This window comes from Hypanus sabinus, chromosome 3 (genome assembly GCF_030144855.1).
Source record: "Hypanus sabinus isolate sHypSab1 chromosome 3, sHypSab1.hap1, whole genome shotgun sequence".
Lineage (NCBI taxonomy): Eukaryota > Metazoa > Chordata > Chondrichthyes > Myliobatiformes > Dasyatidae > Hypanus > Hypanus sabinus.
The window spans coordinates 59144582-59169964 of record NC_082708.1 but is presented as its reverse complement, the minus strand read 5'-3'; the positions used below and the strand labels follow the sequence as shown (position 1 = coordinate 59169964).

The 25383-nt window shown below is 38.3% G+C and overlaps 1 protein-coding gene and 1 long non-coding RNA gene across 2 annotated transcripts in view; one reads left to right on the top strand and one right to left on the bottom strand.

The window, feature by feature from the left end:
• The first annotated feature begins 1388 nt into the window (after window positions 1-1388).
• LOC132391368 (neuromedin-S-like) lies at window positions 1389-23767 on the top strand. Its single transcript, XM_059964455.1, has 10 exons — window positions 1389-1632; window positions 6213-6268; window positions 6403-6453; window positions 10259-10318; window positions 10962-10991; window positions 11078-11125; window positions 11444-11518; window positions 22895-22930; window positions 23174-23228; window positions 23607-23767. The coding sequence occupies exons 1-9, from the start codon at window positions 1569-1571 to the stop codon at window positions 23210-23212; spliced, it is 459 nt and encodes a 152-aa protein (XP_059820438.1). The 5' UTR covers window positions 1389-1568; the 3' UTR covers window positions 23213-23228; window positions 23607-23767.
• Window positions 6566-25383, bottom strand: part of LOC132391371 (uncharacterized) — a 31353-nt gene continuing 12535 nt past the window's right edge. The window contains exons 2-3 of the long non-coding RNA XR_009511184.1: window positions 11419-11486; window positions 6566-7479 (exon numbers count right to left, since the gene is read on the bottom strand). This is a non-coding gene — a long non-coding RNA (uncharacterized LOC132391371). The remainder of the gene's footprint in view (window positions 7480-11418; window positions 11487-25383) is intronic.

The window sequence follows — 25383 nt, the reverse complement described above, 5'->3', positions numbered from 1 at the left end:
TGAAAAATACTTATTACGTTCATCTGCTATTTTTTTGCCTCCATTACTATCTTTCCAGAGTATTCTTCCGGTGGTCCAATACACAGCCTGGCCTCTCTTTTACTCTTCAAATATCTGAAAAACCTTTAGTATCTTCTTTTATATTTTTGGCTAGTTGATCTCATAGTTCATCTTTTCTCTCCTAATGACATCTTTAGTTACCTTCTGTTGCTTTTTAAAAGGTTACCAATCCTCTAAATTCCTATTAATTCCATTGTTTCCAGACGTACCTCTTTCAAAATTCTGGAATATAGACCATAAGGTCTTTCAGATTTGTCAGTTTCTTGCTTATTAACTTTCTAGAAGTATGACTTTGCCAATACTAACTATTTTATTCAATCACCTGCACTTGCTAATGGTTCTCTACTATATAAAGGGAAAGTTTTTGATTTCCCGTGTGAAAACAGAGAAGGCATTCCTTTAATTCCTCAGCCAAAATTATTCCTGAAATGTTTCAGATCTCCACTCCTTAAATATATCCATTTATTAAATATTTTAAATATGAATTTGTTTTGAGGCTTTTCGTGTGGTAACCTTATCACTGCTGGCGGTATTTATTGCTTCCCTTCTAACACTTCCAACTTCTGTGTAATTCTGCTTTGCCACTTTGTAATTGGCTTTGTAATTGAGGATAATTAATATAATTATTCTAACTTTACCTTATTTGGGAATCCTGGAAGCACTTTGTAATTATTTGCAATTTAATTTCCTTCACTTTTGGATCTTGCTGCACATGAAATTGAATAATGTGTTCCCCAATGACTTCTCTTTGTGTCATTTTCCTGTCAGCTTGAACCAATCTGGCCTTTCTCCTCTCACCTCACAGATCTGCTCTTCACTCCACGGTTTTTGTTTTTTTTTTGCACCTTCTGAAGACTGAAGACTGTTGTGCATGAAAATCCCAGGAGATCAGCAGGCTCTGAGTTACTCAAACCACCCTGTCTGGCACCAACAATCCTTCCACATTCAAAATTACTTCCATCACATTTCTTACCCGTGCTAATGTTTGGTCTGAACAACGTCTGAATCTTTTGACCATGTATGCAACGAGTTGCTGCCACATGGTAGGCTAATAGATAATTACATTAAGGAGCAGGTGTGCAGATGTAACAAATAGAGCAGCCACTGATTTACGCTGATAAAAAGCAGGAATGTAGTAACACACATCAGAATGCAACAAGCTTCTGACTCATAATAGAGGAATTTTGTGTGACATTTGATTAAACTCCCCTCTGCGTAGTAAAAAGACGGGGGATTTTATTCCTAATTTTATTATTTTTTTAAAGCTCGAAGCGTGCCAGGATCAGCGGGGATATTGCTTTATAAATAAGAAAGCAGTGTGACATTTATGCGGCAATTGGGATGCCCGCTGGGCGTTGATTAGACGCCTCGGTGCAGGAAGTGAAATACTATAAATTCGCATCTCGTCACAGAGCTTTCAGCAATCACAACACTACCGCGAGTAAAACCATGCTGAACTAACGCTCCGACAAGGCAATAACCTGAGACCATCAGGAAAAATCGACAAAATGAAGTGCAGTTCTCAAATGCAGATTATCCTGGTCGTCTGCTATTTGAGTACTTTCAGCTCAGGTGCGTCACTTTTCAAGTTACTTTTAAATTTAAGGATGTACAGTAAAACATTACATTATTTTAGGTTTTCCAAATTGAGCTTAAAATGCAGATGTTAATCAAAATTTGTAAATTTACTTTACGGAGAACAATGCCTATCCTGACTGTACAACAGTTTAATTTACCTGAATTACACCATTCAGACTTTTGTGTTAGGTTGAAGTTTTAATGTACAACTTTCCGAGGTTAATTACTTTATATTAATACCATTGCTCCTTGGAAGTTGCCGAGGATGATTCCTAACGGTGACTGTATTGTGGTCTATAATGGTAAAACGTTTCCGTCGTTAAAGTAAGATTTTATCAAGATTTTCACACATTATGTTATTCTCAGCCACGGGGAAGCTGGACCCAAGTAGACAACTGAACTCACTGACTTCATTGTATCGTGTTAGAGATGTTTGCCATTAAAACTTTCAGCTATAGTTAGATTTTTATGCGACGTTAGTATGGAAAATTGTTTTGATCCGAATATTCACGGTGAGGCGATAATAATGGATATTGCGCTTAAGCTGAATGCGCTCAGTTTCATTTTGGATTGGAATGGGAAAACATGCAAGCTTTTGCCATCAAATCGAACGCACTAGAGCTTAAAAGAATACGGTTTGGGGAATATAATGTCTCCTGTATAGATCTGACCCATCTAGTTTCGGAAAGAGAACGCCGAGAGAACATAATAGTTTGTAGATTCGTAGTTATACAACTCGTCTGTGCAACTAACATGCCTATCAACACTAATCTTATTTGGCAGCGATTGTCGCATATCTCTTTACCTTTCCTTTCCATGTACCTGTCCAAATGCCCTTAAACATTATAATTGTACCTGCCTCTGGCAGCTCCTTCCATTCTTCCACCTTCCAGGTCCTTCCATTCTTCCAGGTCCCTTTAACCTCTACTAAAGATCCCAAAATATTTGTCAAAGACTATGGCCATAAATTCCTGTATTATAACTGTTTTGCATTGGTTATAATGCTCTCTCAGATTTCAACCTCCCACCAATTACTTAGATGACCTAAACATCAACCATGGGACAGGCAAAATGAAATATTAGTCACCAAAGATACATGGTACCTTCTAGTGTACACACAAGGAAATTAAAAATGAGTCATTATTGCAGTGGAGGAACCATATCTTTAAGAGTTTCTCAATCTTAATGCCATTCAATAGATTTAAATAAAACAAAGTAGGTTTTTATGAGCCATTTTGAGTGAATTTATTGTAGCACAAGAAGGTATAAGTGGACAATTATTTTTCTCAATCCTATTAGAAACTTGTAAGTGGTTTTAAATACATTCTCTACTTTTTGCTTTTACTTTTCTACTAAAAATATTATGGGAATCTGTTGATGAAGCTTTTGGGATGTTTACTTCCTGTTGCAAGTAAATGAAGGATTGCTTTTGTACTAAAGTTATTACTTGTGCTCCCTTTTCTGAGCTTGCTTTGCCAGATCCTTTTTGATGTCATATAGTACAGGTGAATCTTACAGATCTATTTTTTGGTTCATGGTTGCATTGCCAGCGGTTGTTCAATAATCTGATGGCCATTGTCTGAAAAACACCTCCATTAATCACAACTCTAAGATCATCTCCCACATTCACTGTCAATCTCCTGCGATCTCAGCAACTCATCACCATTTCCTCATTCTACCTCACTCCCCATTCTGAAAATTCTCTTTTCTTCAGAATTCATAAGGTACCAATGAACCATCATTTATTTACAGACAGACAGACATACTTTATTGATCCCGAGGGAAATTGGGTTTCGTTACAGCTGCACCAACCAAGAATAGTGAAGAAATATAGCAATATAAAACCATAAATAATTAAATAAAATATGTTAATCATGCCAGGTGGAAATAAGTCCAGGACCAGCCTATTGGCTCAGGGAGTCTGACACTCCGAGGGAGGAGTTGTAAAGTTTGATGGCCGCAGGTAGGAATGACTTCCTATGACGCTCAGGAATCACAGGTGCCTCAGGTCCACCACCAGCTCTTTAGTCTTTTTCACATTAAGCTGCAGATGACTCTGCTCACACCATGTGACAACAAACCAGCTGAACAAAAGGAATAAAAACCATACATACCCTCCTCCCTCCAAGTAAGCCAGCTCACAATCACAGGCAGGTACAGCATTGAAAATTTGGTGACTAGCAATGGGTTGTTCAAACCTAAAAGTCTGTGTATTCTGATTTCTTTTTCATTACATGTGTTCTTTTATTATCTGGTTCTTCATATCACTAGCTAAATTTTCTTTATTTTACTTAGACAATAAGAATCTTGAAACTGCAGTGAGAGTGGAATAAGATTAGGGAAGAGCCCTAAAGAAGCATCATCACAAATGTAATCTATGCAAATAGAAGTTTAGATACAGGGACACTGTGTACACTAGTGGCTAGATAATCCATTTCCCTCGACAGATACTGCCTGGCACACTCTAGTTCCTCCAGCAGTTTAATTTTCTCTCCAGAGCTCAGTATCTGCAGTCTCTTGTGTCTCCACTAGATTAGAAAGCTATCTACAAACGGTTGTTTAAGGGCACAAAAGCTCAGGAGTTTGGAAAAGGGAATTGCTGCTGCAGTTAAAGACTTTAAAGTTCCAAGTTACTCAAAAATACTTGTAAATCAGGAGACATAAGATGCTTAACAAAGCCTGTAAACTATGACAGTATATTTCTGATAAGTCTTAAAGCGTCATGTAATGTATGGATTGATGTGGGAGGAGCAGAGGGAGCTGGGGGTACATGGCCACTGATCCCTGAAAGTTGCCTCACAGGTAGATAGGGTAGTTAAGAAAGCTTATGGGGTGTCAGCTTTTATAAGTCGAGGGATAGAGTTTAAGAGTTGCAAGGTAATGATGCAGCTCTATAAAACTCTGGTTAGGCCACACATGGAGTACTGGTCCAGTTCTGGTTGCCTCACTATAGGAAGGATGTGGAAGCATTGGAAAGGGTACAGAAGAGATTTACCAAGATGCTGCCTGTTTTAAAGAGTATGGATTATGATCAGAGATTAAGGGAGCTAGGGTTTTACTCTCTGGAGAGAAGGAGGATGAGAGGAGACATGATAGAGGTATGCAAGATATTAAGAGGAATAGACAGAGTGGACAGCCAACGTCTCTTCCCCAGGGCACCACTGCTCAGTACAAGAGGACATGGTTTTAAGGTAACGGGAGGGAAGTTCAAGGTGGATATTAGAGGAAGGTTTTTCACTCAGAGAGTGGTTGGTGCATGGAATGCACTGCCTGAGTCAGTGGTGGAGGCAGATACACTAGTGAAGTTTAAGAGACTAATAGACAGGTATATGGAGGAATTTAAAGTGGGAGGTTATATGGGAGGCAGGGTTTAAGGGTCGGCACAACATTGTGGGCTGAAGGGCCTGTACTGTTCTATGTTCTATGATGTGAGATGCCCCAGCTGTACAGTGGTGTCTATTACAGCCATTCTGTAGCAGAGACCAATGCCACAAACCTAACCGACACAATGATGTTAAATTGCTGCAGCCAGTCCAGCGTATCCAGTATCTAGTACCAATCTAGCACATATTATAATCATACTTTCACGTCATCTTAGGTTTTGCAGTCAATCAACTACCTTTTTCCTAGAATTGTATCATCGTTATTTAAATATTATAATAATCGCTGTGAGCTTCAAATGATTTGGTAACACTCATACCACTTGAGTGGGAAAGTTGTGGGTTGATAACCCTGTAGTTATACGGCAACCTCTTTCAGACAGGATATTAAACCACCAAAAGGTTTCATGAGTCTTTTAAATTTGTTCCCTGATTGGCCATGCCAAGCATGTGCACAGTTCTCCGTCTCAATTTCTGGTTCTTTTGACATCTGTGACAGTGAGTTTCCTGAAGACAAGAAAGCAGTTTTAAATTACCCAACACACAAAATATCCGTAATGGATGCATGGTGACCTTCCAAATTGTAGCCATCAGGGAGAGGCACACAAGATAGCCTTGCAGATAATTTTTAATTATTCTTTTTAACCATTATCTAAAACTGGAATAGAGACATCAAGGCCCCATCCATTCCCCTGCCATCTCACCTGCAGCTTAAATCTATCTTTTCTCTCTTTCCCAGCTCTGAAGAAAGCTCTTCAAACAGAAATATTAACACTATTTCTCTTCTCGCAGATGCTGCCTCACCTGCTGTTTATTTCCAGTATTTTCTATTTCAATTTAAGCGAATCATGGCTGTTCCTGTATCTGAAATCCAATTTGCCACCTGATCCTCATACCTTTGAATGTGCTTCATATCCAAAACCTATTAGTCTCACTCCAAAATGTAATCCCATTTCCTCATCAGATTATCCACAACAGCTTTTAGGATCATTCATCAGGGAACTGTCAAAGTTTATAACAGATTCAATTGAAAGCTTCTGGTTATTTATGAGATTTATTTCACTTCTAATATTTTCTTTTAATAATATTTTCAACCACATCCACTTTCCATGTTGGCTAGTATTGTTATATTTAGAGTTAATGCACATTTCTAGATCATTTGCTTCAGTCATACTTATTTCTTGCTGTTGACAGGCTCACCACATCACTTCCAAGATTATTCTGAAGAATGGGACAATAACAGTGCAGAGGTATTACAAATGACTTTAATTAATATTTCGTGGCTGTTAGATTTGATATTGCCTAACTTCACCCATAAATCACATTCTCCAGGGCTGCACAATGTAATTTAAATGTACTTGTGATTTTGATTTCTCCTTTACAGAATTTGGCTTTGTGCTTCACTCACTTGAGAGTACTTCAAATACAGCCTCAGGTAAAATAACAATCTTAAATTTATCTATTGAAAACATAGATGAGAATTTTTTAATCAATGCAATATCTTATGGTAAATTATTCTTGATAGAAATTGCAATACAATAAGGACATCTTGTTTCTAATCATTAGACTCTTTCTCTTAAGCAGACCATTGGGTCATGGATAATCTGTTTCCGTTCGAGTTCTAAGTTCAAAGTTCAAAGTAAATTTATTATCCAAGTACATATATGTCACCATATACAACCGTGAGATTTATTTTCTTGCAGGCATACACAGTAACTCCAAAGAACTACAATAGAATGAATGAAAGACCATACTTGATTGGACTGACAAACACCCAATGTGCAAAAGGCAACATACTGTGCAAGTACAAATGAAAATAATACTAGTTATGAATAAATAAGCAATAAATATTGAGAACATTAAATGAAGATTCCTTGAAAGTGAGTCCATGGCTTGTGGGAACAATTCAGTAATGGATTGACTGAAGTTATCCCCTCTGGTTCCAGATCCTGATGGTTGAGGGATAATAACTGTTCCTGAACCTGGTAGTGTGGATTCTGAGGCTCCTGTACCTTCTTCTTGATGGCAGCAATGAGAAGAGAGCATGGCCTGGATAATGGGAGGGATGGAAGATTCTGATGAAGTCATTTTAGGTCCCACAGGTATTTCCACTGTGGGGAAGGATTACTTGACAGAGTGGATATGCGGGTGGACTGAGCAGTGGTGTGTTCTTTCCGCTATTAGTATTGAGCATCTGTCTGCTCCCGAAGAAGGACTTGAGGTTCGCAATGCCATCCAGAATACAGCTTCTCCACTTTGAGCAATCATAAGTAGAATTTCTTGGGAATGTTACATGGGAGTTTACCATGATTGACTGGGCAACTATTCTTGTAGGTTTTTCTGTACAAGGATATTGGTATTTCCATACCAGGCCATGATGCAACCAGTCAATATACTCACCACCATACCGCTATAGAAGTTTGTCAATATTTTGGATGACTTGCTGAATCTTTGCAAATTCCTAAAAAGATAGAGGTGTTGAAATGTTTTCTGCATAATGATGCTTTCATGCTAGACCTAGGACAAATCCTCTGAACTGATAACATCGAGGAATATAAAGTTCTTGACCTGTGATTCCGATGGAGGTATTGATGGAAGAAATGAATTTTTAGTGTAACTAATGAGGTGTCAGTCAGGCAGACTGCTTTAATCTAAATGAAGTCTTTTCTTGTAAATTGATAGGACTGTACTTATCCAGTTAAGTGGAGACATTCTATCATAACTAATGCTTTATAAGAAGTTAGGAGGTGAGTGGTGTAGTATTGTCCATGTAAAATTTTGCTTTCTCTTATGGCCAAAGGCTCTACTTAACAGGTCCAATTGTGTTTCTGGTCAATGATGAGTCTCCAGGATGGTGGGGAACTTTGAGATGGTAATGTCAAGGGCTCGGGGGTTCAGGTCTTCCTGTTGGAGCGTTTCACTGACTGACTCTAGTGTTACACAAATGTTACTTGCCATGATTGATCATTCTCTAGCTCTTATTGCATGTGGGTATAGACTAATTGAGGATATGTAAATGAAGAAAACTGAATATTGTACAATGTAAAATATCTCCTGACCATATAATGGAAGAAAAGGACGTTGAAGAAGTGGCTTAGAATCTTTGGAGCCCAGACACCTCGCTGAGAATCACCTGTAGCAATTTCCCGATTGACCTCTGTTGATTAAAGCTGTATGAGGTATGGCACCAGCCACTGGTGCTTTCCCTTTGATGCCTACTGATTTCAGGTTTCTCCAGGTTGGCTAACATTTAGTCAAATTCTGACTTGATCCCATTATGTCCTCACCTCTGGAGCACAGCTTTGGTCCATGTCTGGATCAAGACTGTAATGAGGTTTGATAATAAATGGTCCAGGAAATTTAAGGTTATTGGCAAGTATCTTGACATATTCCATATTTGGCTGATTAGGTGGTAATTAATCTCACTGGATTTGTTGTACTCATTGTAAGCTGGCCACATCTGGACAATTTTTCACATTGCTGGGTAGACATCAATGTTATAACTGTACTGGAACCATTCTATAAATGGCAGAAGCACAAGTCTTCACCACTACATCCAGGATATTGAGTGATTCCATAGCCTTTGCTTGTCCTTTCATCTATTACTTGATATCATGTCGAGTGAATTGAATTGTCTTAAAGCCAGCTCCTGTGATAATAGGAACCACAAGACAAAGCCAAATTGGACCATCCACTTGAATCTTCCATCTGGAAATGATAGAAAATGCCTTGACTTTGGCACAGATTTGTTGGTTCTCCTATTTTAAAGATGGAGATGTTTTTGAACCTGCTTCCTCCCACTAAATTTGAATTGCTCACCACAATTCACAATCAGATGTGACACTAACCCACATCAAACCCTCCACCTTCCCAAAGCCCCTGAGCTTGCAGCATTCTATTCACTAAGGACCATCTCCAGCATTATCATATAATCCACAAAAGACCGATGCTACTGTTGTTTGGAAAACTGACTTCTGTATGCATAGACTGATTACCATCTCCGTGTCCCTTCCTTCTGAACCATGACCCTATCACAAAACATTAGGCTTTTACCTCTCCTGCAGTCATTCACCTCATTTCCTCTGCAGATTGTTTTCCAGAGACCTTTGGCCTCAGTCCTCTCTTCTATCCCACCCTCCAATTCACAACCTGGACTGTTTTTGAAGACCCTTTGTTTCAATGCATTCTGGTCCATTAGTGCATTTTGAACATAGAGCCTGGCTAGATGATCTTTTCACAACAAGACTGACTATGTATTGAGTCTGAATCAGGTATCAAAATATGATAATTCATTGCACTTGAGTCACTTTTGAGTTAGCTGTGATGAGGTCAGAATCAGATCAGCTTTTAATGTTTCACCTTGCCAAGTATCTTCATTGTTGAAAAGGGTTCAGTGCTTTTGCAGTGTACACAATGAATAAACTCTTCTCGGTCTTCCAGCTGGGTACAGGTATCAATTTTAATCAGTACCCAGCTGGAAGTGCGACAAGAGTTTTTACATTATTGATTATTCATTATTGCTTTAAATGGCATAAGTATTTACTTCCTGAATGATATGTTCCAGGCCCCTGTAAATGTGTATAAAAGATTTCAGGAGGCATTAGTTATTATCATTTCAACATGGCAACTCTTTCTAGATTGACTTTTTTAAAATCCTTTTACAACTGACCTGGGTTTTAACTGGGCACATTGAATCTAAGTCTCTCTGTCCTGACTGGAAGTGTTCTGAGGAAAATGAATGTACTGGTACAATTTCATCACTATTTTTAAATAGGAAGTAACTTCTTGAAATTGGCATTAATTTTACTCAAAAATGGCTGTGTTCAAAAATTCATAACATTTTGGTAATCAGTGCCATCTGAAGCTGAAGCTAAATGTGTATTGTTTGGACAAGGCAAAGAAAGCTTTTCCTTTATTCTGATGATGTTGATGGATTCTCCAGCAACACCTCTTATTGACCATGCACCACTGAAGGATATTATTTATAAGCTACCAAACATAACAGTTTGAATTAGCAGAAAGTGCATGTTGAAATGGAAGGAAAAGGAAAGAGTGTTCAATTGTTCTACTTTCTCCTGAAATTGATGCTGATTTACATTCTTCAGTTTTAAATGTAAATTACATTTACATTCGTAATAGATCATTTTTAGTAAAAGTAAATGAGAGAACATAAAACCGAGGTAACACTGGAACAATAGATTACCTGTAATGTTAATTAGAAATGTTCCCTTCTGTTTCAGATGACTAAATTTGTTATGGACATTTGCAATGCCATCTTACAAAATATGCCAAGAACTAAGGCAAGTATTTGGCATTAATCCTTTTCTGCTGTGTACATACATCTACTGATGCTTCTGGACACATCATCAGTGATGTTCCTGGAATTATCTGGTGTTTCGGGTCTTTCAACATCATACACCCTTCTCCAGGTGACCCAGCCAGGGCTGATCAGACCCCAGCTTGTGTCCAGATGGCTGGACTCCATGGCTCCCCTCTTTTGAGCCACAGCCACCTTGAGGCCCTCTCTGCTACATCAGTGGTACTGTGGATGGCTCTCCTCTTCCTCTCTCCCTCGATGCCCAAATTGCTGAAGGCTCTGGCTAAGGAACGGGCTGCGAATCCCCTACAACCAACCTCCACTGGGAGACATCTCGCTCTCTATCCAGCCTGCTGGCAGTTGCTGACCAGTCCTGTGTACTTGGAGAGCTTCCTTTCAAAGGCCTCTTCCAAGCGATCTTCCATGGGACTGTCAGCTCCAGCGTCACCACTTGCTTGGTAGACTCAGACACAAGGACAATGTCTGGTCGCAGGGTGGTGGCTGCAACATGGTTATTTCATTCATTCAGATTTTCCTTTATTTTGCATATTTTGCTTCCTTAATAGTGAAAGACACAAGTTACCGTTACTTTCACTTTGTTAACTTCACATTGTTTTGCCTTCTAGAGTGGTGATAACGAAGCTATGTATAAAAGAGTGAGTATACTGTCTTACTTAAAGACTAAAATTGCAAAATTTGTTTGTTTCATTGAATATTATTAAGATCTTGTTTTTCTCTGCAGTTTTTATTTCATTACTCTAAAACACGAACACCAGGTCTGAAGAATACAGTAAGTATTTTCAGTTAAGATGAAACCATGTCAGTTTTTAAACAGCTTTTATTATGAGTACTATTCCAGTATCAGTTTTCTTGTATTTTCAATAGTTTAAAAATTTAAGAAAATACCCTTATTCTCAATATTCTGAAGTTAAAATATTTAAATAGGACTGAAGTTTAGATTTAAGTAGTAGTTAGATTTCAATAAAATGCATAACAAAATCTATTATTAGGATGATTGTGTTCAAAACTTTGTCTAACCAAAATGCTGCAGGTACTTACAAGTGTTAGTCTGTTAATATTTACCATTTAATGCTTCTTTTTATTGTAGATATCTGCTGTGCACCCCTTACTGCATCTTGCTCCAAAACTTTCTGAAAGAAGAATGGACAGAACTCTTTATTCAGTATGCATCTTTTCCTTACCTTCTTTTAACTAAACTGTGAATGTGCCTTGATCTTATTTGTTCAAATCTGCAGATTTCTTTGTTGCAGCTTTTTAATAACAACCTAATGCATAATGTTGCTGCAAAGCTATGTTGCATTAATTATAACGAGAACAAAGTCTAATTTGACATAGAATATGAATGCTGTTGAAACTCAGAAAGGACTAATTTGGAATCAGATTTATTATTAGTGACTTAAATGACATGGATTTTGTTCTTTTGAGGCAGTGTAAGGTTGTAAAATCACTATAAATCACAGAATTAAATAAATAATGCAAACAGATAGAAAAATGATGTCATTTGGAATTCTGATGGCAGAGAGGAAAAAGCTGTTTCTGAATCATTGAGTGCCTCAATTTGATTTTAAATTACTAACAAGAGAATGCCCATGAAATCAAATATTAAATGAGAAAAGGCAGTGCAAAGCAAACCCATGGTAAAACTTGGTATCCAAAAGAGATTCAGAACAGTAATGTTATCATGTATGTATACATGTTTGGTCTTTATTGGTCTGTTCTGTCAATGGGGATGTAAACAATTTCTTCATAATTTTCCCTAGCCTTGGTAATTGCAGATCATTTTCTCACAAAAGGAACATAAATAATTCAATATTGGTATTTGCCATTACAGCCCCTTTTATTTCTTTCCCTTGGTTGAAAAATTGCAAATATGGTGAGAATAAAATGGCTGAGGGTAAGATTAGTTTAGACACCTAATGGTTGGTGTAAATTGGAGAGCAAAGGACCTGATTCTGTGCTACAACACAATATATGTTTCCATAACTATAAAAATGCCTGGGATTCCAATACTAGTATTTGGAACAAGTCCTCAATCATTTGGCCAGACAGTACCTGTAAATATTATTCTTATGGTTCTTGTTTATGTGAGCTTTTACTTAAAGTTAAGGCACTTCCTGTGAAGGCACTTGGTTTGTAAATCTATACGTACCATCCCAGGGAAAATAAGACCAATTGCTCAACACACGTTAAGCAAAATGCTTCAATTCATTGCAATGAAAGAGGAATTCAGAGTCTGGATTTTAATTTAAATGCAGATGATTTTGCTTTTATATTGGAGATTGTTAAATTATTTTCTGTAGAAGAGAATACTACTTGGATAGATCCAACATTCTACAATTGAGCTCACTTTGTCAAAGTTGTAGGGAATTAGAATCAGGTTTATTATCATCAGCATGTGATGTGAAATGCAGCAGTTCAATGCAATACATAATCTAGCAGAGAAAAATAATAAATAAAAAAATAATAAATAAACAAGTAAATCCATTATGTATATTGAATAGATTTTTTTTAATGTGCAAAAACAGAAATACTGTACAGTATATTAAAAAAAAAAGTGAGGTAGTGTCCAAAGATTCAATGTCCATTTAGGAATCAGGTGGCAGAGAGGAAGAAGCTGTTCCTGAATCGCTGAGTGTGTGCCTTCAGGCTTCAGTACCTCCTACCTGATGGTAACAGTGAAAAAGGGGCATGCCCTGGGTGCTGGAGGTCCTTAATAATGGACACTGCCTTTCTGAGACACCGCTCCCTGAAGATGTCCTGGATATTTTGTAGGCTAATACCCAAGATGGAGCCGACTAGATTTACAACCTTCTGCGGCTTTTTCCAGTCTTATGAAGTAGCCCCCATACCAGACAGTGATGCAGTCTGTCAGAATGCTCTCCACAGTACAACTACAGAAGTGTTTGAGTGCATTTGTCGACATGTCAAATCTCTTCAAACTCCTAATAAAGTAAAAGGCGCTGTCTTGCCTTCTTTATAGCTACATCTTACTGCCAGCTGGGTAGATTCTTTCCTAATATCATTGGAGGTCTTTTTCAGGTTTCCTTACAACTTCTATGCATTTAATGCTACATTTTACTAATTTACATTTTACTAATTGGTGAGGTGCAGGAAAATATACCAAACTTCTCTGAATATTTTTGATTTGAATATACTGATCTGAAATTTGTTTGCCCTGAAGTTTCGACACAGATTAATGGACAATGTTCCTGTTAGGATGTGTATTCCTCACAGTCTGCTGAACTACAATTTCATACACAATCCATTCGGTGTAGCTGGACTTCCTGCAGCCACCCATTCAAGTTTAAGGATGCCCTAATTTATTCTGTTCATTTCTACTGAATGTACATAACCTGCTAAATATTTCCAAACACAAGAAAGTCTGCAGGTGCTAGAAATCCAAAGGGCGAGAGGAACTCAGCAGGTCAGGCAGCATCAATGGAGAAGAGTAAACAGTCAACATTTTGGGCCAAGACCCTTCTTCAGGACTGAGAAGGAAGATGCCAGAATAAAAAGGTGGTGGGACAGGAAAGAGGCTAGCTGGAAGGTGATAGGTGAAGCCAGGTTGGTCAAGGGCGAAAAGAAAGGAGAAGAGAATGGATCATAGGAGAAAAGGAAGGAGGAGGGGCCCCAGGAGGTAGTAATAGGTAGATGACAAGAAGGGAAAGGTCAGAGTTGGGAATAGAAGAGCGGGCAGGGAGGAGATTTGTTCACCGGAAGGAGAAATCAATATTCATGCTATTAGGTTGGAGGGTACCCAGACAGGATATAAGGTGTTGCCCTAGAGGAGCCTGTGGATCGACATGGCGGAACAGGAATGAGAACTAGAATTAAGATGTTTGGCCAATAGGAAGTCCTGTTTGTGGTGTGGAGGTACTTGGCAAAGCCGTCCCTAATTTACGACGGGTCTCACCAATGCAGAGGAGGCTGCATTGGGAACAAAACACAATAGACAACACAGCAGATTCGCAGGTGAAGATTTTGCAAATGTATTTTCACAAATGCCAAGGCTTTTAAAAAAAACTTCTGGAATGTTATACTGAAGTAAGTGAGTTAGCTGAAGTTGTTGAGAAGGGTGTTACAAGAATCATAGACGTTGGTTCACAGGACCAAAGAGGTTGAAAAATTGTTTCCCTGCTTTAAATTCCATACATGACAAGAGGAAAGTTGAGAAAACCGAGAAACAAAGAACAGGAGAAATAGCACATAACTCATGAATGATCTGCAATTCTGATTTGATAAACAATTTTTCAGGTAAGGACATGTTCGTCTCAGCTTTGTGGGCTGAAGGGCCTGTATTGTACTGTAGGTTTTCTATGTTTCTAACTACAGAGATATTGTATAGTCAATACACAAACTTCATATATATTTAATATCGTTTTGAGAGTCATCTCAGTTGTTCCATAGACAATTGTACGTATGTCCAATAAATAAACATTACCAATGTAACAGATGAGTTGCTAGACTGAATTTAGTGATTAAAAATAGTAGCGATGCCATCAGCAACTTTCCGTGATCCTGTGTGCACAATTAAATATGAACATTAGGAAATAACTTAGAAATACGGTGGTCCTACTCGAGTTTAGTTGTCATTATTTTCTTTTGAGAAACTGGCCATTGAATGGTAAAATCAATAATACGATCAAATAGTAAAATCAATAGTTAAATTTCAAAAGTTCAAGGTAAATTTATTATCAAAATACATATACAACTCTGAGATTCACTTTCTTACAGGCATGTTCAATAAATCCAATAATCATAATAGAATTAATGGAAGATGTACCAAAAGGACAGACAACCAGTATGTAAAAGACAACAAACTGCAAATACAAAGAGAAAAATAAAAAAGAAATAATCAAAAATAATAATATCAATAAACAATAAACAATAAATATTGAGAACATGAAATGAAGAGTCCTTGAAAGTGAATTCTTAGATTGTTCAGAAATGCAGCGTGAAGTTATCCCCTCTGGCTGAGGGGTAGTAACTGTTCCTGAACATGGTGGTGTGAGCTCTTAGCCTCTTGTATCTTCTTGCTAATGGCAGCAGTGAGAAGAGAGATTGGCCTGGGAGGTGGGAATCCTTGATGATGGATGCTGCTTTCCTGCAACAACACTCCAGTAGGTGCGCTCAATGGTGGGGAAGGCTTTACCCTTGATGGACTGGGCAATATCCTCTACTTTTTGAAGGATTTTCCATTCATGAGCATTGGTGAATCCATACCAAGCTGCGATGCAGCCAGCCAATATACTCTCCACCACATAGCTATAGAAGTCTGTCAAAGTTTTTGATCTTATGCTGAATCTTTACAAACTCCTAAGGAAGTAGTGGCACTGCAGTGCTTTCTTCATAATTGCACTTATATGCTGGGCCCAGGAATTGATAACACTGATGAATTTAAAGTTGCTGACTCTCTCCACCCTTCATTCCCCTTGCTGTTTCCTCCTCCTGAAGTCAATAATCAACTGCTTAGTCTTGCTGACATTGAGTAAGAGGTTGTTGTTATGATCTTATATGTGGATTCATCACCATCTTTGATCTGCCCACAACAGCAGTGTTGTCAGAAAACTTAGCAATGGCATCGGAGCTGTGCTCAGCTGCACAGTCATAAGCATAAAGTAAATAGAGCAGGTCATTAAGCATACAGCCTGGTTGTGCACCTGTGTTGATGCAGAAGTGAAGGAGATGTTATTGCCAATCGGAACTGACTGAATAGTTACCCATCAAGTAGTCTAGAGGTAATTATGTTCAAATTATAAATGAATTTCAAATTGTGTATTAAGCTGCCATTACAGACAAAGAAACACTGCGATAACAGAAAATTAATTTTACAACTATAAATTTACATCAGTTTAAATTATCTTTGGAAATTTAAAACAAACTTATTTTCTTGCAGATCCTCTGCACTTCTCCATCTCTCTCTCTCGGTCTCTTACTCTTTTTTCCCCTCTTTATTTTGCGCATTGTATATTATTTGTCACCGAATTAATTATTCTAATTAGCACTTCCTTGTTCTGAGTCCATGGGTTAATTTTATTCCACACCCCCCACCCCAAAAAGAGAGTCAAAAATTGAACAGTGGTCTTAAATCTCAAACCTAACTTCAACTCATCTTTTACATACCCACTCCAAAACAGAATTGAAATGGGATACGGAGCAGGTGGCCAAGACTATCTCGGAACAATTTAGCCATTGAATCATTTTAATACTTTTGGCAGTAGACTTGCTCTGCTTGGTGAATTAATTACAGATGAGAATTTATGTTGGGATGCTGTTGGCCAGGAAGAACAGGTATTTTCCACAAATATTGTAGACCAACAACCATTCCTATCCCTTACCCTACTTCCAACCAAGTCTGCAAATGCCCAGATTCTCATCTAGCTCTTCTGAGACAGATCCACAATGCACTGGGGCAAGTCCCTTCCCAGTATTCCCAGTAGCAACTCCAGAATTCTTACCGCAGCTGCATCCTCTCTGAAATACAGGTTTCCCAAAGGAAAGCCAAGCCAGTTAGAAAATTTGGCCTTTTGTTTGCGATTCTGTGTTAATATTTACATGCTGTGGACTTGGGCTCGAATGTTAATAATCAGTAATTATGATCACGACAGCTGAGTTATTCATGTATTCCAAGGTACTGATTTATCAAATAATACGTGGATAAATCAAAATAATTAACTATTTTGTAACTCTAATCGGAACTAAACTGGTTTACTAAAAGTGGACTTGTTTGATTTTATAATGAATGCCTTTTTCATGTTGGTATTTATCTTCAATTATGCTTTTATCACTGAAATTTCATGTTTGTATTAAAACAAAGGCTACATCTTATATTTAATGTGATCTGAAGGTTAAATTGAAAAGTTTTCATTTAATTAACTTTTACAAATCCATTTAATAGGTATTGAACAGTTTCATTTCTATAACAAATGTTACAGTTCATTATCTTGAAACTAAAAAATACTATGACATAATTTCAAGCAATCAATTCTTTAACCATGTCATGAACTTAGAATGAAGAAACACGTTACTGTTAGGTCTTCACTCGTGTTTTCTACGTTGTTAGTATATGTAATACATACATGACTAGATCTCAGTTTGGTTTTCTTTCTGTACTGCCTATGTAATGCAGTCTTAGCGGCTGTTTTGCCACTCATCTTGCTAAATATAAAAAATCGTCATATTTCAACCACCTTTTTCATACACTCACGTACGTATTTCATGCAGTTAAATTAAATCCCAATCGTGCATCTCCTCTGTTCTGGTTGTTGAACACTTGCTCCCCTGAACAATGCCTCTAATTTAAACTGCTTGTTATGTTACAAACCATTGACTTTTTACACTATGGTCTGAGTAATTCTATAATGTTTTGTCAACTCTCCATTTTGCTAATTTTGGCTATTTCTTCTTTAATAATTTTCTTTGCATTGCAGTTTCACAGTCAAACATCATCTCTCACTCTCTCGAAGACTTGCCCCTCTCTCGAAGACTCTCTTTCTAAAACTTCCCCTCACACTTCCACTGAGAATCTTACACCCTCTAACCACATAATGAATATTCTTTCTCACTATAAGACTTTTTCCTACTCATCCACTTTCACATTTTTTGAAGAAGTGTTTCTCTAATTCTGGCCTCATCTAGATCGGATTTTTTTAGCTCACAGTTTCATAGTTGTGGCGTTAGATACATAGCAAAGCACTAGCTTCTCTTTTTTCTCTCTGTATGTTGAAAGATTGGAGCGACTGGGCTTGTATACACTGGAATTTAGAAGGATGCGAGGGGATCTGATTGAAACATATAAGATTATTAAGGGATTGGACACACTGGAGGCAGGAAGCATATTCCCGCTGATGGGTGAGTTCAGATCTAGAGGCCACAGTTTAAGAATAATGAGTAGGCCATTTAGAACAGAGATGCGGAAAAACTTTTTCACCCAGAGAGTAGGGGATATGTGGAATGCTCTGCCCCAGAAGGCGGTGGAGGCCAAGTCTCTGGATGCATTCAAGAGAGAGTTAGATAGAGCTCTTATAGATCTCGGGGTCAAGGGATATGGGGAGAAGGCAGGAACAGGGTACTGATTGCTTATGATCAGCCATGATCACAGTGAATGGCGGTGCTGGCTAGAAGGGCCGAATGGCCCACTCCTGCACCTACTGTCTATTGTCTATATCTACATCTCTCTTTCTCTCCCTGCATCTATCGACATATCATTCGCACTTTAAACTTTCCCTAAGCTAGCTGTCTTACTAATCTTTTGTCTTACCTTTCCATACCCTTACTTTTCATATCAACAATTTGTCTGTGATTTGTCTTCATAATTCTCGCTTTTATTTTGATTACAAATAAAGGCAAGCTGTTTTGATGTATGAATGCCATTGGAGAAGATGAAGGAGCCATTTTACAAGAAGCAGCAGATAATGTGCAAAACTATTGTTTGCGGTGTTAAATGTTGGTTGGGAATTCAGAGAGATGCATTACAAGGCTCCCTAAAGATCCAACTGATCCAAGAAGTTAGGTTTCCATTTAAAGTCTTAATCATATATTTTTCTGGTGCCTTGCATGGAATCTGTTGGTCCATAAGACCATAAGATATAGGAGCAGAAATGGCCATTTGGCACATTGAGTCTGCTCTGCCATTTCATCATAGCTGATCCAGTTTTCCTCTAAGCCCCAATCTCCTGCCTTCTGTCCATATCCTTTAATGCCCTGACCAATCAAGAATCTGTCAACTTCTGCCTTAAATAAACCTCTGCCCCAACCTCTGCCAGTTGCCTGTGGCAAAGAATTCTACAGATTCACCACCCTTTGGCTAAAGAAATTCCTTCTCACCTCCATTCTAAAAAGATGTCCCTCTGTTCTAAGGCTGTGTCCTCTGGTCTTCATTTTCACTATTCTTTTTGGGTTGGTTGATACGTCTCCAAAGGGAAACTTGGGCATGTTAGAGTTATCAGATTATTTTCTCTTGTGGTTTTAATGAGGCTTCTGAAATTCCTTCAAAATGCCCACCTTCAGAGTGCGGGGGAAATAAGAGAGGATTTTTGTAGGATAAATGTAAACAGGTTATTGATGGTCATCGGTTTGTGTGGGCTGGAGGGCTTGAATCAGTGTTTTATTTCTATAAATTGAATCTTTCTGCAATGTTGCTTCTATTCTATTCACTAAATCAACCTCACTTCATTATTTTGAATTGTTGCACTCATCCTATTCCTTCAAAAATTTCCCTTTGTCCCTTAGTTTCATCATTTTTGGTCTTAAAAATTATATGGGGTGATTGATAAGTTTGTGGCCTAAGGAGTCAATTTCAGAAAACCTAGCACATTTATTTTTCAACAGTCCCCTCCTACATTTACACACTTATTCCAGCAGTTGTAGAGCCTACGGATCTTGGACCTCCAGGAAGTGTCCACAGATGGGTGACTGATAAGTTTGTGGCCTAAGGAAGAAGAAGATGGGTTATACAGCTCTCGTTACACACACATCCAGGACAACTCATGGCGTGATTATGCGGAAAGTTTGAAGTTAATAACTCATCTCCTTCTACCTGAGGCCACGAACTTATTAAACACCCCTGATGAGTTATTAACTTCAAACTTCCTGCATAGCCAATAAAATAAAAAAGAACACCAAAAGTTTTTCAGATATACAGTATAAAAAGTGAAAGAGAGGTGAGGGTGGAAATCAGACAGCTGGAAAATAACACTGGAGAAGTGGTAATGGGGGACAAAGAGATGGTGGATGAACTTAAGTATTTTGTGACAATCTCACTGTGGAAGACACCATTAGAATGTCAGAAATTTGAGAGTATCGGGGGGCAGAAATGTGTCTAGTTGGTATTAGTAAGGAAAATGTGCTTGAAAAGCTGAAAGGCTTGAAGGTAGATAAGTTATGTGGATTAGATGGAGTACAACACAGAGTTCTGAAAGGAGTAGCTCAAAAGGCATTAGCAATGACCTTTCAAAACTTGTTAGATTTTGGAATGGGTCCAGAGGACCGGAAAATTGCAAATGACACTCCACTCTTTAAGAAGAGATGGAGGCAAAAGAAAGGAAATTGTAGGCCAGTTAGCCTGACTTCAGTGGTTGAGAAGACATTGCAGTTCATTATTAAGGATAAGGTTTTGGAGTACTTGGAGGCACATGATAAAATAAGCCAAAGCATGGTTTCCTTAAGGGGAAGTTTTACCTGACAGATCTGTTGCAATTCTTTGAGGAAATAACAGGCAGGATGGACAAAGGAGAGTCAGTGGATGTTGTTTACTTGGATTTTCAGAAGGCCTTTGACAAGGTGCCACACACGAGGCTGCTAAACAAGATAAGAGCCCATGGTATTACAGGAAAATACAAGCATGGACAGACTGGCAGAAGGAATATAGTGGTAATAAAGAGGGCCTTCCCTGGTTGGCTGCTGGTCTTTAGTGGTATTCTGCAAGGTTCGGTGTTGGGACTGCTTCTTTTCTCATTAGATGTCAATGATTTGGATGACAGATGAGTGGCCACGTTTGTAGATGAGTGGAGGGACAAGCAGTGTGGTGAAAGCAGGGAGTCTGCAGGATACTTAGACAAATTAGTAGAATAGGCAAAGAAGTGGCAGAAGGAATATAATGTAGGGAAGTGTATGGTCATGAATTTTGATAAAAGGATTAAAGGTGTAGACTGTTTTTCAAATGGGGAGAAAATTCTGAAATCAGACGTGCAAAGGCATGTGGGAGTCCTCCTGCAGGATCCCTTAAAAGTTAAGTTGCAGGTTGAGTCGGTGGTAAGGTAGGCAAATGGAATGTCAGCATTTATTTCAAGAGGACTAGAATGTAAAAGCAAGGAAGTAATACTCAGGCTTTATAAGGAATTGTTCAGTCCACTCTTGGAGTATTGTAAGCAGTTCTGGGCCCATAAACTAAAGAATGATGTGTTAGCATTGGAGAGTATCCAGAGGACGTTCATGAGAATGATGTTGGGAATGAAAGGGCTAGTGTATAAAGAGTGTTTGATGGCCCTGTGCCTGTAATTGCTGGAGTTTAGATGAATGGTGGTGGGGGTGGGGGGGCTCACTGAAACTTATCAAATATTAAAGGACTAGACAGAGAAGATATTTCCTATAGAGGGTGAGTCTTGGATCAGAGATTCAGAACAGAGATGAGGAGGAACTTCTATAGCCAGATGATGGTGAATCTGTGGAATTCATTGCCAGACAGCAGTTGAGGCCAATACTTTAAGCGGGGTTTGATAGACTCTTGATTAGAAATGATGTCAACGGTTACAGGAAGAAGGCAAGGGAATAGGGTTAAGAGGGATAATAGATCAGCCATGATGGAATAGTGGAGCAGATGAAAGGGGCTGAATGGCCTCATTATGCTCCTACAGTGTGTCTTATGGTCTAAAATGGATCCAAGACCATGAACCAGTTTTGCTTGCAATATCTCATCTACAGTATTTCTGACATAAGATTAAACTTATGCCACAAAGAAGCAGAGCCTAATTTAATTTAAAAATGCAGCAAGATAACATCATCATGGAATGTTATTTTAACTTTGATTTTCCGGAGGCCAAGAGGGCCTAAAGCTGAGATATGACTAAAGTTGTGGTGTGGTATGTGCAGTAGTTTAAGGATATTACTTTTCTATGCGTTGAGAGGTGCAAGCTAAGAAACCCTATGTCCAGCCCAACCTCTTTCATTTCTGTTCAGCATTAACATAGCAAATTCAACCTAGAAGTTAATTTATGTTGGGCATTATTCTGGCCAGTTTTGAAAGACAGAAAGAGGGAAATCTAAAAGTAAAAATGAGGCCTACCTTTCAAAAGATCCACAGGATGATACCTCATTCAAAATTTCTGGGTTAGGACAATATGGTCTTCTCACATTAATCATGACAGGAGGTAATCAATGCTAATCAATTCTCTATCCACATACTTTATTTATAAATGTATCAATAAAATCACAAAAAATGGAAACATAAATACAATAAAGGTTTTGAGAACATTCATTGCATTTGTATTTTCTCATACGCTTCATTACCTCAAAATACACACACTGCATTCCAGCCTCATTTTTATTTGTATACAACAATGCATTTCTTCTTTTATTTTCTTAATTTCATACCTTAAACCCAATACTGCGATAACTAATTTTTCATAGCCTTGGAGACGCAAGACCGCAGATGCTAGAGATCTGGAGCAACACACAAAGGTGTTGGAGGAACTCAGTAGGTCAGACAGCAACTAAAGAGGAAAGTAGACAGATGAGGCTTTGGGCCGAGACCCTTCATCTGGGCCTGTGTGAATGAAGGATCTTGACCTGAAGCATCAACAGCCCGTTTCACTCCATGGATGTCGTCTGATCCACTAAGTTTCTTCAGTGCCCTGGTGTATTGTTTTCAATGCCCTATTCATTTCAGGTACTCTGATTAAAGACGTGAAATCTGAATTTCCCAATGCCCTTTTTGTATTCTACAGAAAAGGGAAAAGTACAAATAAATTTACTATGATAGGTTGCCAATATCCAAAACAATTCATGACTTTTATTGATAAAAAAATATCTTGCTTTTCAGGAACAACAAGTTGCTCAAACAGAATTCAGCAAAAAGGTAGCTGCATAATTTTTCTAGATGATATTATCTGTATTTTTGTAAAAAGAAAACACGACATAATTTTGCAGGTTTGCTCTGGGAAGACCATTCCTTGCATTTGGAGTGTATTTAGTTAGTCGTATCGCTCTGTCCAATGTAGTTCAAGGATAACATGATTAATGTCCTAAAAGTCAATTTTAATTACCTGTGCTTCTTTTGTATTGTTACATGCTATGTTCATACTTTTATTGTTGATTCCAGCCTCATAATGGAAGAAATCTTGCTGTATACTCACAATAAACAAAACACCCAAAATGTATGTATAACACAGCTTTTAATTTTCCTGGTAGAATAACCCAAAATGTAATAAATTAAAATGTAATAAATTATATAAGACTACATGGAAGGAAGTTCTGAGATGCAGAGAACTTGGAAGTATTTTCAAGCTTGGTACAAATCAATTAAAATGCTATACTTGAAACTGATTTCCAATTTCTACCAAACCTTGGGATATATTTTCATATCAGTATAGATCAGCTTGAAAATCATTTCAAGATCCATGAAAGTCTGCTGAAAATGGTTCGATGCTTAGATCTTTTTTGTAAGATGATGTAAGGATGTTCAAAAATAACAGATTTGCCTGAACTATTGAGATATGATACAAAAATAGTCTACATATAAGTTTCTTCTGCAGATTTTTTTTCCAGGAAGTGAGTAGTTACAAGCTGCAATCAACCTCCATCCTGCCAAGTCCCCGATAATGATCAACTACAAATAATAAACTATAACTTCAAATATGTTGTTTTAAATCAGTGTTGTAATGTGTGTCGGAACTTCAGTGATGTGCTTTCTACTGTGAATAATAAATATTTCACATAGCATTTATTATTGTCTACAAAAATCGCTTCAGACAAATATTTGGATTTTCTGATATCTTGATTTTTTTTCATGTTGCTCACTTGCACTCACTTGGCAGGTCTATAAATCACTGCCTTTCATATTGCCTGAGTCTCACCTGAAGGATGTCTACACTTCAGAATCATCTCCAGTTACCCCCTTCCTACAGTGCCAGCACACTTACGCTGGTGGTACCGTTGTAATAGTGCTAACTATGCCAATGCTACCTAGTACACTGTGATGCAGTTTTATCGTAGACTGGAGTACCTAAACTATGGACTTAAGGCCATAATTGACCCACAGGACTAATTGATGGACAGGCCTGCTGAACTGGAGGCCTGGTGTTATATTAGGGAAAACCCCCAAGACTTCATCCACGGTAGAAAAGGCCTCTGATCGATCTCCCATCGTTGTAGATAGTGGAGAAAGTGAGTGGGTGGGAGTGTGTTGGAGGTGAAGGCAGAAGATTATAGAACAGGGGATGGGTGTCAGGCAGAGACACTGAAATTCAAGTTAGGCAAATGAGTAAAGGTGATTGGACAGGATAAATGATTGAAAGTTTGCCATAATGTCAGCTGATTGTTAGTTTGGACTGATGATAGGGGTCTAAGATCACAGCCAACAGTGGGTTGATGGAACAATCTGTAACAATGGAAAGTTAACAGGCAACTAGTGAATAAACACCTTATTTATTTATTTAGAGACACAGCTGAGTATCAAGCCCTTCTGGCCCAATTACACCTATTAACCCATACATATTCAGAATGTGGGAGGAAAGTGAAATCCACTTGGTCACAGGGAGAATGTACGTACAAACTCCTTACAGACAGCAGCAGGAATTGAACCCAGGTCACTGGTGCTGTAAAGCTAACCTCTTCACTACCATGCAGCCCCTTACAAGCACCCCCCCCCCCCCATGGTATCAGTTGTATGGGTAAGGATCACGTGTCTGAAAGTAGACTTCAACTCTTGTCTGTGATCTGCTTTAATGCTCACACAAGCCTCATAATGGTACCAAGTGAATGTTGTGTGCCATGTGACTGCTCAAGCCTCTATGTGTTTATGTGCTAAATGCACAGAAGTGCTGACATGATTTTCACTGCACAGTCTTCTGTTTCCCCAGCCCAAAAATGGCTATCCCAGCTGATAATTCTAGAGGTTTCTTTATTTCTCTTGAGATGCATAGGTAAACTTCATTGCCCGAGACGGCCATGGAGGCCAAGTCATGGGGTCTATTTAAGGAGGAGGTTGACAGGTTCTTGATTAGCAAGGATGCCAAAGGTCAATGGGAGAGGGAAAATAACTCAGCCATGATAGAATGATGGAGCAGATTAGATTGGCTGAATGGCCTAATTCTGCTCCTTTGTTTGATGGTCTTGTATAAAAGCATTCACTGTTGTATTTAGCAGGTAGATACATTCTGTCCTATGGCTTTTAATGCAATCTCTCTTAAACATTAATTTTCAGGACAATTCCACATCATGTTCTCTAGTACTAGATAAGGACTGAAGAAACAGTAACAGGAGTAGACGATGTGATCCCTTTGTACTGGCTCTTCCATTTAATAATACTAT